General features: G+C 43.6%; 1 protein-coding gene across 1 annotated transcript in view; it reads right to left on the bottom strand.

The window, feature by feature from the left end:
* Positions 1 to 10,456: 10,456 nt before the first annotated feature.
* Positions 10,457 to 16,926, bottom strand: part of LOC116625691 (zinc finger protein 14-like) — a 20,630-nt gene continuing 14,160 nt past the window's right edge. The window contains exons 2-3 of the mRNA XM_032394467.1: positions 13,246 to 13,426; positions 10,457 to 12,835 (exon numbers count right to left, since the gene is read on the bottom strand). Coding sequence (XP_032250358.1) covers positions 11,362 to 12,372 — 1,011 coding nt within the window. The 5' untranslated portion in view covers positions 12,373 to 12,835; positions 13,246 to 13,426 and the 3' untranslated portion in view covers positions 10,457 to 11,361. The remainder of the gene's footprint in view (positions 12,836 to 13,245; positions 13,427 to 16,926) is intronic.

The raw sequence follows: 16,926 nt of genomic DNA, 5'->3' as shown, positions 1-16,926 counted from the left end.
CCTAAATTAGTAAGTGTATTTGTCATACTGTGAATGTTGGATACTACAAAATGCTCTTTCTCTGCCTACTAAGATAATTTTAGATAGGTTATTTAAAATGTGGCATTGGGGAGTGCCTGGGTGGCTCAGTTGGTTAAGCATCCAACTCTTGATTTTGGCTCAGGTCATGATCTCAGGGTTGGGAGATCGAGCCCTGTGTTGGGCTCTGAGATCAGTGCAGAGTCTGCTCAAGATTCCCTCTCTTTCTCTCTCCTTCTGCCCCTCCCCACTCTCCCAAAATAAATAATTTTTTAAAATAAAATAAAACTTAAAAAAATAAAATAAAAGGTGGCATTGAGGTGAGTTATATTAATTCATTCCATGACATTCTCCTGTAAATTATACATGCAGAAAAACACACGACATGTACATTTGACAGAAATATAACAAAATAAAGATACATGACATCACAACACGGACAAGAAAGAGGCGGTGACAGCCCACATCCTACCTGGGTTGATGTCCTGTCAGAAAACACACCCTGTGCCCCGGCAGACACCAATAACTCAACTTTGAAAACTTCCTTTCCTTTTGGTCCCTTATTTTCATCACCTGTGTGCACACTTGTTTTATATTGCATGTAAAAAGGAGTCAAAAGGTTCATGCCATTCTATATCAAACCTCCTTTGTTCAAATATGCTTGGTCTTCCGTACCTTACCCATCATTCATTTTTGTATTCAGCTGTGCTGCCCTTCTAGGACTCAACCATTTTCCTGGGTTGATTCAACTGTTCGCAGCTATCTTAGTGATTCCATATTTTTTGCTTGTAAAACCAATGTTTCTTATAAGTTACTTTTCAAATTTGTTTTGAATTATAGTGAAATTGATTAACATTGTGAAGAGCTTATCCTCTCCTTTCGTGTGCGCTATCTCATCTCCAACTCAACAGGCTTCAAGGTGCTCTCCTGCCGCTCCACCAAAACCTTCTCCATGTGTGAAGACCTACATACCAGCTGATGCATCTCCATCATGCCAGTTTTTCCTGAACAAAATAATGGAGTGTCCCTTGACTCTCTCTCTCTCTCAGCCCACCACCAAGCAACGAAATTCTGATGGCTCTAACTTCAATTGTACCTGGGGTCCAACCTCCAAATCACTGTCACTGCTACCAACCCAGTCTGATCCACCACCTTGGCCGACATCACCATCCTAGTGCCTGTCGTCATGGTAACAGACGGATCCTGTGAGGCTGCCTCATCAGCTCATCTTGAGGGTCCAGGCCACCCACCACCAAAGTCAGTCTTCTTGTCCAGCCAGCGCATGCGACCCAACCCCATCATTCTCCTCTCCCTCTGCTGTTCCTTCTCCCCCTCTCACTCTGCTGTGGGCACCCTGGCCTCCAGCTGTTCTTCGGATATCCAAGGCACCCTCCCTCCCTGAGAACTGCATTCGTCTCCTGGGGCTGCCATAACAAAGTGCCACACACTGGGCGGCAGAAACGACAGACACTTGTTGTGTCACAATTGAGGAGGCTGGAAGCCTGAGATCAAGTTGTCTGCAAGGTTGGCTCCTTCTAGAGGCTCTGAAGGAGAATCTGTCCCAGGCTTCTCTCCCAGCTTCAGGCAGTTGCCAACAATCCTTTGCATTCTTTGGCAGGTAGACACATCATGCCACTCCCTGCTTCTGTCTCACATGGTCAAACCCTGTCTGTCTTCAGTGCAGGTCTCTGTGTCCAAATTTCCCAGTTTTATAAGGATACCCATCGCTGGATCAAGACCTACCCTAATCCCGTATGGTCTCATCTTCATTACCTGTGTGTTCACTTTATTTCTAGATGAGGGTGTGTTCTGAGGTTCCATTTGGCATGAAATTTGGGGGGTCCAATACTGAGCCCAGAGTATGTGTATGCCTGTACTGCATAGATCTTATCATCAATTTAGGTATCAAGTAGCAGTATTAAGTGAAATTGTTCCTGGTTTGATTTCTTAGTCCTTCCAACCACATATGCATATATGTCTCTGAAATATACATACATATTTTGGACTATATATACATGTATATTTCTGAAATATATATATTATCTCCAAGTACATTTTCCTTTAATCCTTTCACTGTACTACATTTTTTCGTGGAAGTGTGAAAGGTCAATGAATGCACACATAGATAATTATAGTTCTGCTGAATTGTGTTATTTCATTGTGGATAAGGCCAACAGGCATATTTCCCAGAATTCCCATCTTGATGATTCTAGGTGACAATTCACCAGTGGCCTAACTTGCATGAGTATTGAAAGTACAAGTAAAGGGGCACCTGGGTGGCTCGGTCATTAAGCGTCTGCCTTCAGCTCAGGTCATGATCCCAGGGTCCTGGGATCGAGCCCCACATCAGGCTCCCTGCTCCGCGGGAGGCCTGCTTCTCCCTCTCCCTCTCCCCCTGCTTGTGTTCCCTCTCTTGCTGTGTCTCTCTCTGTCAAATAAATAAATAAAATCTTAAAAAAAAAAAGAAAAAAAGAAAGTACAAGTAAAGATGCCCTAGTCTAGGGTTGGGGTCACCATACAGATGGACCAATATGTGGGAGCTTGTTGGGCAACAGGTTGCAGCCCATCGTTCTGATGAATAGCCTGTCAGTCAGGCATGTACCCAAACCAAAAACCAACCTTTTCCTTCTGTTTCTTAGCGGTCCTGACTTCCACTTCTATCTCCAAAATCTCCCCCATCAAGGATGGGATTCTATCACCAGCAATCCACAGCTTTGGGTTTTCCAGCAACCCCACTGTGTTCCTCAGGCCACTGATTTAGGCTGGGCTGTCATGGTTGATTTTCTCTGGTACTTTGACTCCCCTCTTCTCCAGCTCTTATCACATCTGTATAAGATATAAGATAGCATTTGTGGGTGCCAGACTGGCTCAGTCAGTGGAGCATTCAACTCTTGATCTCAGTTTCTAAGTTTGAGCCCCACATTGAGCAGAGAGCTTAGTTTTTAAAAATATTTTAAAAAGGAAAAAATATCTCATTTGTAGAGCAAACACCCATCTTCTCAGTAATTTGAGATCAGGGGTCTTGATTTCAGGACAACAGATATAATGGCATAGCTAACAGGCACATGGGACTTTGACCCTCTGCTGCCTGTACTCTTCCATCCTTCCATGTGAGAAATGAGCACCTTCCTCATTGCTCAGACTGAATGTGGGAGCTCTCCATTTACACAGAGCTGAATCCAAGTCATCAGTGTTGACTTATTCCAGTTCCATGAGATTAATAACAATGTGCATTGGTTTCCTCAAACAGAAGATTCTATGCATGTTTCCCAGGAAAGTCTTCTTAAACTGTGTTTAAATATCACTTGTATATTAAGAAATGGAACTCTCTTTACTTTTCATTGGCTGAGAGATTTTATCAACATGTCTCTTTGCACTTATGGGCTGTCAAATTCAGCCTTGTTATTACTCTTGGTCAATACTGTCTACAGTATTGCATTCTACATTCTACATTCTACAGTCATGAATTCTTAGTCATGGTACCAGGTGCATAGTATTTTATGGATTTTTTTCTTTTGGGTCAGTTTAAAAAAAATTCATATATATAATGACTTTTGTCATTAACGTAACTTGTAGTACATTAATAAGAGTAAGATAATGACTTGGCCAATGCCCTCCAGCCAATGATCACCAGGACCACACTTGCAGTTAGAGAGAAGCATACTGCTTAGAGCGTCAGATGAACACAACTCATGAAGGACTGCAGAGCTGTGGGTGTGAGGGACACATCGTGACAGGTACAGCATGAGGACATGTTCTGACATATAAAGTGTTCCTTTACTCTGGATTAGATGCTGTCAGGAGGTACCTGTAATTTTATGATTGAAGATCTTAGTAGTTCTTTTTTAACAGTTTTTTAAAAATTTTTATTTATTTATTTAAGAAAGAGAAAGAGCACAGGGGAGGGGCAGAGGGAAAGGGAGAAGCAGACTCCCCGCTGAGCGGGGAGCCCGATGCAGGACTCGATCCCAGGACCCTGGGATCATGACCTGAGCCGAAGGCAGATGCTTAACCGACTGAGCCACCTAGGTGCTCTCTTATCTAGAGAGCAGGAAGAATGCAGTGCAGCTGAAACTAGGAGAGGCACCAGGCACATCAGCTAGAGGCAGGGAATATTTGCTGATTTTTACAGATTGGACTTCATTTTTTAGCCTCCTTACTGACATGACCGTGACATGGTCTTCATGTGCCCTGACTCATCACAGACAAGGAAGTGCCTCGTTGGAGGACAGGTGGGTGATACTGTTTCTGCTCAGTGAGAGAAAGCCACAGCCCAGTAGTGAGCTCCAGGCCAGCTTCCACTGTCTGAGGCTATGTTTGCGTTCTCATTTACTATGTGAACACTGACATCTTGCTTACTCACATCCGGCACTGCGTTAAATGTTCTCCATAAAGGAACTCAGCATGGATAAACCCAGTTGCTCCTCAGCAAACTCTATAAGGTAGATAATGTTTTTATCTCCTTGCATGAGCTACCTGAGGCCTACAGATGCAGGTGATTTTCCAAAGGCCACAGAGCAAGAAAGGAATCAAGTCAGGATCATGATTCAAATTGAGCCTTTCTTTCCCAGACTCTATATTCAGTGTCAGGTGCTAAATATTGAGTCTCCCTCACTCCTTCGTGTGCCACACACTCGGCTCAAAGCAAACGATGACACTCCACATTGATCTAGACACTGCAGGCACTTGCCCACGTCCTCATGCTCATGGCTTCCCACCCTCCCACTCCTGCTTGCTCCCCTGGTGTTCCCCAATGTCACCCCTTCTTTACAAGCACCGACTGTCCTTCTAGGACCTGAGTATAATCCACTGTCTCCCTGGACCTTCCTGTGTCCCTTGTTTGGCCACATATGACTGGCCAACCACTAAAGGACACAGAACAGGTGCAGATTCGGAGCCTACAAACAAGCATCAAGTGGGCACCCCTGCAAAACTTCGCTCTCAGGTTCTGAAGAGAACTGGAAACAAAAGAACCATAAAATCACAGGGAAAACGATCTCTGGGTACATGGAAGGGTTAACAATTTGTAAAAAATTTGAAACTGGATTTCATGGTTCTGCTATGAGAAAGAGAGTTCCATGGAAAATGTCACATATGGACTGTTTCCCACTGGTGGTGACATCGAAATGTGCTTGTGATGCACACCTTCCATGCTGTTTCAGTTCAGTGCACCTATATTAACCCTTACTACTGTGTGGGATCCACACGATCACTGGTCATATTGGTGAACTGAGGACAGTAGAGAGCAAATCCCATTCTGACAGTGGTTGGAATAATTAGACAGAAGCACTCCTCTCTGCAAAGACCATACAGGTATCCTTATTGTGCATTCACACTACCACATTCCTTCCCCAAGTCCCAGTGGGCCTGCTCACCTTACAAACCCTCTCAGACATGGAGCCCAACCAGCTCCACCCAAAATACAACCATACTCCCACCAGGCCCAGGGCCAGAGGAGCATCCCTGGGGGCTGTCTGATGGAGATAGAAACTGACCTGTGTCAACTGGGGGCAGATCAACAGAAGCGTGAGTGGTCGGAAGGAAAGAGAAAGGCACGGCCCATCTTTCCTCCACTGGAATTAATACAAGGAGACACCACTGGGTGAAGCATGACCAACCCCTTACCCATCCATCACGGCAAGAAACGTCCTGTGGTTATTTAGCACAATTAGTAGCAAGAGGAAGTGAGATATGGGGATGTTTTTGTTCTGGTATCGATTTTCACGTAAACATCTCAGAGCCTACTGGACAACAAACAATGAGAAGCAACATTTCCTGAAATTATTTTTCTCAAGGTTTACTTTATGCCTGGAGCACCCAGTCATGTCATTCCCATCACTGCTAAGACTCACCTCACCAGGAATGCGGTTTGTTCTACTCACTGACCGACAAGTAGGGAAGATGCGTGTGTCAGGCTCCCCTCACTCACTCTTTGAGCGGCAAGACCATGACTCCTGGTGTTCTTTGAGGCCATTACATAAGCAATATTAAGGGTTTCACCATTAGGATGGACTAGTTTTTATGAATAAAGGTGGTCGTTAAAGGGAACCCTTGCTAAGATGAAGGCAGGAGACCAGCAGTGGGTGCTCTCCTGTCTAACCCCCGGTTAGCTGTACACACAAGAGGAAAAGAGCTTCAAGTGGACACAGCTTCACTTCCCCTGCCACAGTGAGAAAGCTTTACTCCGCCCAGCAACAGGCCAGCCAATGAGAGACAGCTCAGCCAATGCGAGATGGTCAGAGCTCAGCCAATGAGAGACAGTCACAGCTCAACCAAGGAGAGACAGAGCTCAGCCAATGAGAGATGGTCAGAGCTCAGCCAATGAGAGACGGTCACAGCTCAGCCAATGAGAGACGGTCACAGCTCAGCCAATGAGAGACGGTCACAGCTCTAACAATGAGAAGCCATCATCTTCAAAAGACCAGTTTCCCCAAATTGACTTTGTCTTGACAGTAACCCCTCCCAACTCTCCCCTTTCCTGCAAAAGAGTGGCCTCTCTTTTGTTCTCTGGATTTGCCCCTGGATTTGCCATTTCTTGCATGTCCTCATTTGCAATTCTTATTATTCTGTATAAACCGATTTTTGCTGGTGAAATAACCAACAGTTAAGGTTTACTTACTTGGTGTCATGAACTGTGCGTGTTGGAAGAGTGTTGGCCTTTGGTCCAACTAAAGCGTGGAATCAGACTGTTCCTGCCTGGAACTGTGCTGGCCTTTGGACCAAGCCCTTTTGGGAACAGCCTGTTCCTATTGAAGCAGTGGTTTTTAGGAATTTCTTTTTGTTCTAAAGAACCCAAGAAATGGGATCCCAGTCATAACAATGCTTTGAGGGCACCCCTCTGGTTTTATGTTTAAAAAGTACGGTCTCCCCTCATGCACGTTTCTAATTAAATGGACTAACTTTATCAGAAGTAACTTAGAACATCAATGGCCATTACTGGAGACTTCTGATCTCCCCAAACTGACTTACAGAACCAAAATTGGATAGCCATGGCTCTAAAATTGTCAAAAGCAAATGGGATGCCTATTTTAATGGGAATTTTGGTTTCCAAACATTATCAGGATCTTAAGTTGCTCTCTGCAAAAATCAATTAACAGAAGTAAACCATTGAAAGGTGTCAAAATGGCTTCTGAGCCACTTTCCCCTCCCCCATCCTGTCTCCAGACAGGTGGCAGCCACATGATGTGCAGACCAGGCTTCCAGTGCCCTCTCTCTCCTCCCTCTGCTTTCTCCCTGCCTCCTGTGTACCCCCCACCCTCTTTCGAATCCTCCCACTGAAGTTCCCTTTTTCTGTTTCCCGCCCCAGTCCTTCCTCTCCTGAACCTATCAAAATGGACCCCAATGGGGATCTTAATAAACCCCAATTTTTTACCTTGCCTGGACTAAGGCTGAACTGCAAGCCAGACTTTCCCCAAAGTGATGAAGTATCCCCATAGGTGTGCTGAAGAATTTAAGTTATTCAAACTTACCAACCTGGTTTCTCAGATTTATACCAGTTAGCTCATGTGCTTGTTGGTGAGGGCCAGACACACACTGGATGAAGCTGGCCCAACAGGAACATTAAAGAAAGTATCAGGGAAACAGAAACCCATGTTTCTGCAGGGATGCTATATCACTCACTGGAAATACTACTGAGCAATTGTAGGATCTTTCCTTAAGCCTGTTGAGTGGAACAAAATTCAGACTTGCACGCAAAAACCTGATGGACCCTTTCATGATGATCATAATGGACTCCAAATTGTCCTTAAAGAAAATTCTGGGGGTGCATGGGTGGCTTAGTCAGCTAAGTGTCTGTGTTTGGCTCAGGTCATGAACCCAGGGTCCTGGGATTGAGTCCCTTATCAGTCACCCTGCTCAGTGGGGAGTCTGCATCTCCCTCTCCCTCTGCCTGTCCCCCCCAGCTTGTGCTCTCTCTCTCTCAAGTAAATAAATAAAATCCTTAAAAAAAAAATTCTCGATGAACTTTAGGAACTGAATGCACTTAACTCTATTTATGGGCAGAACTGAGCTCTTTCTCTTTCAGGTAAAAGGAACCAGGGTGTATGGGAATCTATGTCCACTCCAGATTTAGGTAATTTGACAGACAAGCTCTTCACATCCTAGATGAGTCACCAACATGAAAGACCAATAAATTCCCAATTTTCACTTACGGCATATGAAAGCCCACTACACAAGATTTTAAAAACCTGTACTTTCTGCTATTATTGCAAAGAGCCAGGACAGTGAAAAAAACTTGGTTACAAACAAGCACTCCAGGCACCTGCATCCCTCCAGCTGGCTGTTCCAATGTCCTCCTCATTCCCAATGATGGGACTCCAGGGAACTCCAGGGGCTCTTCCCAGTCCTCCCTCGTAAGCAGCTAATGTAACCACCTCCGCATTGGGAATGAGTCTCTGTCCTTGTTGACACCAGAACTACGCTCCTGGTGGCCAACTCCCTGATGGAAAGCAGCCCCTGCCCACAAGGACTAAAACAGCTCCAACAGTGGGGGCCTCTTAAAAATCTCCACAGGTTCCTGTCTCTCAGCCTATTCTTTTCGTCTAGGCCCTTGGAGAGATACCTTCTCCTTAGTTACTTCTCCTCTATTCATGTGTGCACCTGACATCTCTTAGAAAAGTATCATGCCAGAATTTGATTCCCTCAAACGGGCAAATAATTCCAGAATTTGGCAGCAGTGATCAAAATAATCCACCAGGGGAAGTACACGACCCCATGGCCCCTTTTCTACCCTCAGTCTCTGATGGCACCATAGCAGAGCCTGGGAACACTGGTTGTTGGTTCCTATTGGATCAGCTACCTTGTTCTTTATGGGCAACATGTTCAACTGATATTGGCAGAATCCACAGTGTACCTCATCAAGATAAAATTATATCTTTCAAAATCTCTTGGCAGAACAAGACAATACTCTATAAATAAAGATTCCCTTCAGGGCATCAAGACCATGATAGAAGTTTTAAAGCCTCAGTGTCTCACAATCCCCTCCGCTATGCCCTGTAACACCATTTCCCTCCTGAGAAAACCCAATGGCTGACAATGGACATCTGTCTAGGACCTCTCAGCAATAAACATTTTCATCTCTCCATACTCTGTTGTTCCTAACCCAATGGGCTGACATCCATTGCCACTGAGAGCAAATTTTCCACTGTAATTCATCTATGCAGTGCATTTTTAGCATTCCAGTTGGTAAGTGTAGCCAGTTTTTCCTTTCACTTGGAAGCACAGAAATACCCCTGGACAGTCATGCCCCAGGGACCCACAGAGAATTTTCTTCCTTTTCACAAACCCCTAAGGTTGCTCTGGGTGACAGAGTTTTTTGCATTTCTACGTTGTTACAATATGGAGATAATTTCATTCTCTGCTTCCCTTCAATGGAGGACACCATCTATCTGTTAAACTTTTGGCTTAAAGGGACAGAAAGTATCAAATTTTGCAGTTTGCTCAAACTCAAGATCAATACTTAGGGTATCTGATCTTAGAACCAGACATCTGGATGCAGGCAAAACCCCTCATGACTGCTTAACGCGGACACATCATGTTTTGACTTCCTATGGCATTTTACATGTCACTCCTCTAAACAATAAAGAGTTTTCATAGTTTACTGATGTGTCTTTTAAAAAGGATGAAAATAGTAAATAACAACTTGGGCATGCTATTCCAAATTCTCTTTATGATTTTATTTTATAATATATTTTTTTAAGTTATCTCTATACCCAGTGTGGGGCTCAAGACCAAGAGTTGCACGCTCTACCGACTGAGTCATCCAATCGCCCTGCAAATTCTTTTGAAGGTCCTAAGGCAGCAGTACATTTCCCTTTGACAGCCAACCCAGTAGGATGAGCTACACACTCTTACTTGGCCATATACCTTATCCAAGGGTAAAACTACAAACATTTAGTCCAATAGTTGGTATGCCTTTCGGGTACCTCAGGACTGTTATATTGTGGAAACAATGATGGGTTTTTACCTCCAATGTGGATAAAACTGAAGAGGCTCCTACGTCCAAAATTAACCAGATGTCAACTTTTACCCAGGTGTTCTGGCTAATATTAAGGGTATTGGGCACTCCAGACATGATCTCCTGGGGGCTAGAGGAAAGCACCTCCCTGGTATTTCTAGCACAATCACTGATCATGGAAATAAACAGGCAAACCTGAAACATATAGTGCAAAGGGATGTTCTTCCAAGCCACAATTTGGAAGAAAGACCACAGACATCAAAAGTTAGTGCCAGATAAGATAAACCAGTAAGAGAATTTTAACAACTGTTCATTCAATAAAAAGAGAGAACTGAAGTGAAAATATATCTTTCTTTTTTTATTTACGATTTATTTATTTTAGAGGTGGGAGAGGCAGAGGGGGAGGAAGAGAGAATTTCAAGCAGACTCCGAGCTGAGCACGGAGCTGATGCAGGGCTTGATCTCACAACCCTGAGATCACAACCTGAGCTGAAACCAAAGAGTTGGATGCTTAACCAACTGCACCACCCAGGTGCCCTGACAATATATCTTTCAATAATAAAGACTGAAAAGAGGTGATATAGAATCAGGAAACTCCAGTATCTGCAACAGACAACATAAAAGAACTTTCAACAGTACAAGTCTCGTGTCATGATCATACACTAGGAACATGTGGAATGTATAATTCAAGAAATCTTTTTCTACAATTACATAAAGTTATATTATCCCCACCGCCCCAAACAGACACATTCTTATCACCCCTGGGTCTAAGAGACATTGTAATGGAAAAGAGACATGTTTTATATAACCATGTGATTACTCCAAGTCTGAGATAACAAAGTGTATGTTGTAGAGATGCAGAGGACAAAGGACACTGACCATCATTAGTGTTCACATCAGCGACATGAACTAGGAATTAAAGACACTTTGCATCTCTATCAAGGAAGAGGCACTTGCAAAACAAAACCATGTTTATAACAATGAAACGGTTTCTGTCCCGTCAGAATTTTCATGAACAATATATGAAGTTCTATACTGGAAGTCTTCCCAAAATTATGTCCATTCAGGTTCATCTCCAGTGTACTGGGTGGCATTTTAAAAACGATTTTAAGGGAGAATAAATGCTTTCCCACATTGTGTCTGTGCTCCCAGATTGATGAGGTACCTGAAGGCTTTTCCATGGTTCTTAAGTTCATAGGGTTTCACATCACTGTGCTTTCACATGTGTCCTCAAAGAGAAGAGGGACAACGGAAGGCTTTCTCATAGTGCAGATATTCATATGGTTCTGCTCTAGTGAGTGTCATCACACGTACTTGCAGGTCTACGGGACACTGGAAGATCTTACCAGAGTCCTTAGATTCAAAGGGATACTGTCCACTGTGCATCCTCACATGTTCTTGAAGGGAGCGGTGACTAGTGAATGTCTCTCCCCAGTGTGTTTCTTCATATGCACTCGAAGGGATGAGGAAAACTTGTATGCTTTCCCACACTCTTTACATTTCACGTGTCCACCCTCTGTGTGTGTTCTCACATGTACTAGAAGGGTGTAGCGACGAATGAAGGCTTTCCCACACTGCTGACATTTATAGGGTCTCTCCCCAGTGTGCGTCCTCACGTGTTCTCGCAGGTCTGAGTTATACCTGAAGGTCTTCCCACATTGCTGACATTCATACGGTCTCTCCCCAGTGTGCGTTCTCACATGTCCTCGCAGATTTCCAAGATGTCTGAAGGTCTTCCCACATTGCTGACACTCATAGGGTCTTTCCCCAGTGTGTGTCCTCATATGTATTCGCAGGTCTGTGCGATCCCGGAAGGCTCTGCCACACTCCTTACATTCATAGGGTTTCACTGTGCTGTGCGTGGTCATGTGACGTTTAAAATGTTCACACTTCTGGAAAGTTTTCCCACACTCCACACATTCATAGGGCCTGTCCCCCGTGTGTGTTCTCACGTGTACTAGAAGGGAATAGTGACCAGTGAAGGCTTTCCCACAGTGCTGACATTTATAGGGTCTCTCCCCAGTGTGTGCCCTCATGTGTGCTCGCAGGCCTGAGTTATACTTGAAGGTCTTCCCACACTCCTGACATTCATAGGGTCTCTCCCCAGTGTGTGTTCTCACGTGTTCTCGCAGATTTCCACGATCTGTGAAGGTCTTCTCACATTGCTGGCATTCATAGGGTCTCTCCCCAGTGTGTGTCCTCACATGCACTAGAAGGTAGGCCTGACGAGTGAAGGCTTTCCCACACTGCCCACATCTAAAAAGTCGTTTCCCAGTTTGATTACTTGAGTAACCTTGAGAGTATGAGAGGCACATGTAGGCTTTCCCACAGTCTGTACAATCACTGGGTTTCGTTCCAGTGTGAGTTCTCACATGGCGTGTAAGACAGGAGTGATACATAAAGGCTTTCCCACACACATCACACGCATAGACTCTCTGTCCACAGTGACCTCGCACGTGACCCTGAAAGGATGAGGTGCGAGTGAAAGCTTTTCCACACTTCTTGCACTCTAAAGACTTTTTACTACTGAGACTCTTCAATTCTCTCTTCGATCCTCTCCCAGTGTCCTGACATTCATAGGGTTTCCCTACGAGGTCTGCATCAACATGAGGGCTAAAGCTCAAGACACAGCTGCAGGCCGGCCCACATTCCTCACAGGGACTCGGTTTGTGTCCAGGATGAGACCTTCCTGGGTTCTCAGGGAAAGAACCATCTGCGAAGGCTTCTCTACACTTACTGCATTCATGGGATTTTTCTCCAGAAGGGCAATCCTCATGCACAGCAAAACTTGTAATCTGCCTCACGGTTTCTCCACATTGATTACCTTCATTGCTTTCACAGACACGCTCCACCAAATGACGTCTGTTCAAAATAGGAAGGCACACTGTTAGGGAATAATGATTATAACCAAACTCTTTATTAATGACCTATTGATGTTTATTAATGCTTATTTACATAATGGCCATTTTCAATGAATGGGCATGTTTGTGGCACTGTCTCCATGGTAACAAAGAGGAACAAGCTTAATGCACTGACTGAGGACTCAAATATAGTCATAACACTCTAGGTTTCTCAGATAATAGTTTTTCTCACCATTGTTTCCAACTGAACTGTTTTTCAGATGATCAGGATCTAGAATGCATTCATAAAAGCTTCGTTGTGTGAAAATTCCGACCATACAATTGTTGAAGTATGTTTTCAGCTATTCTCTAATTTCAAGTTAGTCTCACAATCTGCCCTGATCCCCTTCTCCTGCAGGAGTGTCCACTCACCTCAAATGCCCCTCCTGGGTTTGGGTCTGATCTCCACTGCTATGAAATTTCCGGTTTTCTCCAAAAACAGAACACGAATCATTTCTTGCAAATATGACTATTTTCTCTTCACTGGGTAACTCATTCTGCAAAATATTCCGCTGAGTCCTCGATGCACTCCTTTTATCCTGACTGGGACAATCTGCAAAAATTGGTAGCATAATGTAATTTCTTGGGAATGATCTGATGTTTGAAGGTAAGAAAACAGACCATATGTCGATTTCTATTCATATACTCATCACAAAATGTAAATGAAGCTCATCAGGAAGAATGGACAAGTGACCAAAGAAAAATTCTGAGGACCCTAGTGATTTGGGACTTTGGCAGTAAGAGGAAAAGTGTATGAAGGGCAGCCCGTTTACTCAGAAATACTTCAAAATTGATGGAGACTAATGTGGAGATAAGTATTATCAGAAAAGGAAAGTAGAAAGGACCTGGGCAAGATACACCCGCACCCTACCTCTGTAAGAGGAATACAGAAAGGCTTGCAATGTGGGTGAGGATGAACGAACGGTCCGACTTGAAAGCCAGGTGAGTGACAAAATCACCCTTCTCAAACAAAACTGAGTCACGTTTCTAATGGACATGTCCAAATGCTGTTCCCTTCTCCAGAACCTGGCCCAACTGAGGGTTGCTGGGATGTTCTGAAGGCACAGAGGCCCTTGGTGAAGCCTGCCTGGACTGCCCCAACTGCCACTGGGAGGTTGGATGGTGTGTGTGGCTGCTGCCCAGCCCCTGGAGAACAGCCCAGAGTGAGGGAGGATTTGGAGGGTGACAAGCAATCTGGATGATGGGCTCTTATTTTAGGGTTCAATTTCATTGATGATGGTGAGTGTGAGCTTTTCTTTTTCTTTCTTTTCTCTCTCCCTTTCTTTTTTTCTTTCTTTCTTTCTCTCTCTCTCTCTCTTTCTTTCGTGGAAGTATATTGACCTATAATATTAGCGTCAGGTGTACAACAGTGATTCAACAATTATATACATTACAAAATGCTCACCACACTAAGTGTAATTAACATGTCACTATAAAAAACTACTACAATATTACTGACCATATTCCCTCTGCTGTACTTTTCATTCCCGTGACTTATTTAAGATTTATTTATTTATTATGTTGAGAGACAGCTAGAGAGTTCGGGAGGGGGAAGAGCAGAGGGAGAGAGTCTTCAAGCAGAATCTCCACTGAGTGCACAGCCTGATGAGGGGCTCAATCTTATGACCCTGAGATCATGACCTGAGCTGAAATCAAGAGGCAGATGTTTAACCGACTGATCCACCTAGGCACCACTCCTACGACTTATTTAAAAAGTGTCACTCTGTACTGACTAATCCCCTTCATCTATTTCACCTATCCCTCCATCCCCTTCCAATCTCGTAAACACCAATTTGTTCTCTATACTTTTAAGTCCGTTTCTATTTTCCTTTTATTGCTTGTTCACTTTGCTACTTAGACTATACATATAAATAAAATATGGTGTTTGTCTTTCTGTCTTATTTACTTGGAAGAATACCCTCTAGGTCCATCCATGTTGTCACAAATGGCAAGACTTTATCCTTTTTATATGGTTGAGTAACAGTCCCTTGTATGTGAATACCACATCTTTATTATCCATTCATCTGTTGATGGACACGTGGGTTGCTTCCATATGTTGAGTACTGTAACTAATGCCACAGTGAATGTGGTCGTGCACGTATCTTTTCGTGTTAGTTTTTTTCTAAGGTGAACCACCCAGAAGTGCAATTAAGGACCATACTGTCCTTCTGTGTTTACTGTTTTGTGCAAACTCCATACTGTTTCCCACACGGTGGCTGCACCAAAGTACCTTTCCACCAGCAAAGATGAGTTGCCTTTTCTCTACGTTTTCACCAACACTTGTTATTGCTTGTCTTTTTGATACCAGCCAATCTGGCTGCTTTGAGGTGATATCTCATTGTGGTTTTGATTTGCACTTCCTGATGATTATTGTTACTGAGCAGCTTTTCATGTGCCTAGCGTCCATCTGTGTATCTTCTTTGGGAAAATGTCTATTATGTTCCTCTACCCCATTTTATATTTTTCCTTTTGTTTCCCTGGCCTGAAGAGATAATTCCACAAAAATATAGCTAAGGCTAATGTCCATGAGTTTAATGCCTCTGTTCTGTCTTAAGAAGTATACAGTTTCAGGGGCGGCTGGGTGGCTCAGTCATTAAGCCTCTGCCTTCGGCTCAGGTCATGAGCCCTGGATCCTGGAATCGAGCCCCGCATCGGGCTCCCTGCTTGGCAGGAAGTCTTCTCCCTCTCTCACTCTGTCAAATAAATAAATAAATAAAATCTTAAAAAAAAAAAAAGAAGTATAGGGTGTCAAGTCTTACACTTGGGTATGGAATCCACATAGAGTTTACTTTTGTGTAAGGTGTAATAAGGTGGTTTCATGCTTTTGCAAGTAGCTGTCTCGTTTTCCTAACACCAGTTCCTGAAGAGATAGTCTTTCCCCCATTGTATATACTCAACTCCTTTTTTTTGTAGATAATTTGACCATATAAACATGGGTTTAATCCTGGACTCTATTCTGTTTCCTTGGTTTATGTGTCTGTTTTTGTGCCAGTGCCATACTGTTTTGATTTTTTAGTTTTGTAGTACAGTTTGAAATCTGGGGTTGTTGTATCTTCAACTTGAATATGTTTCCTCAACACTGCTTTGTTTAGGTGCAATGTTTTCTGTTTCCATGTAAATTTTAGAGGTTTTGTTTTTTTGCTAAAGTTCTTTGAAAAACACTATTTCTATTGTATAGAATATGGATTGCATTGAATATGTAGAGTGCTTTTCAAAGTCTGAGCATTTTTAAACAATATTAATACTTACAAGGCATGACAAAGGTTTATCTTTCCATTTACTATGTCCATCTTCAATTTTCTTCATTAAATGTCTTATAGCTTTCAGAGCACAGGTCTTTCAACTTCTTTGGTTACATTTATTCACAGCATTTTATTGTTTTTGAAAGAATTGAACATGGGACTGTTTTCCTAATTTCTCTTTCTGACATAGAAATGCAACAGAGGGGGATGCCTAGGTGGCTCATTCAGTTAACTGTCTGCCTTTGGGTCAGGTCATGATCCCAAGGTCCTGGGACTGAGTCTCACATTGGGCTCCTTGCTCAGCGGGGAGCCTTCTTCTCCCTCTGCTTGTGCTGACAAATAAATAAATAAAATCTTAAAAAAAAAATGCAACAGAGGGTTGCCTGGGTAGCTCAGTCGGTTAAGCATCTGACTCCTCATCTCAGCTCAGTGTCATGAGTTCAAGCCCCCATGTTGGGCTCATGCTGGCCACGGAACCTACTTAGAAAGAAAGGAAGAAAGAAAGAGAGAGAAAGAGAGAGAGAGAGAGAAAGAAAGAGAGAGGGAGCCTAGTGGCTCAGTCGTTAAGCGTCTGCCTTTGGCTCAGGTCATGATCCCAGGCTCCTGGGATCGAGTCCTGCATCGGGCTCCCTGCTCGGCGGGAAGCCTGCTTCTCCCTCTCCCACTCCCCCTGCTTGTGTTCCCTCTCTCGCTGTGTCTCTCTGTCAAAAAAATAAATAAAATCTTAAAAAAAAAAGAAAAAAGGAAGAGAGAGAGAGAGAGAGAGAAAGAAAGAAAGAAAGAAAGAAAGAAAGAAAGAAAGAAAGAAAGA

Source organism: Phoca vitulina, unplaced genomic scaffold, assembly GCF_004348235.1.
Source record: "Phoca vitulina isolate PV1807 unplaced genomic scaffold, GSC_HSeal_1.0 scaffold81, whole genome shotgun sequence".
Lineage (NCBI taxonomy): Eukaryota > Metazoa > Chordata > Mammalia > Carnivora > Phocidae > Phoca > Phoca vitulina.
Note: the sequence above shows the minus strand (reverse complement) of the source record. Positions and strands in the feature narration are given on the sequence as shown.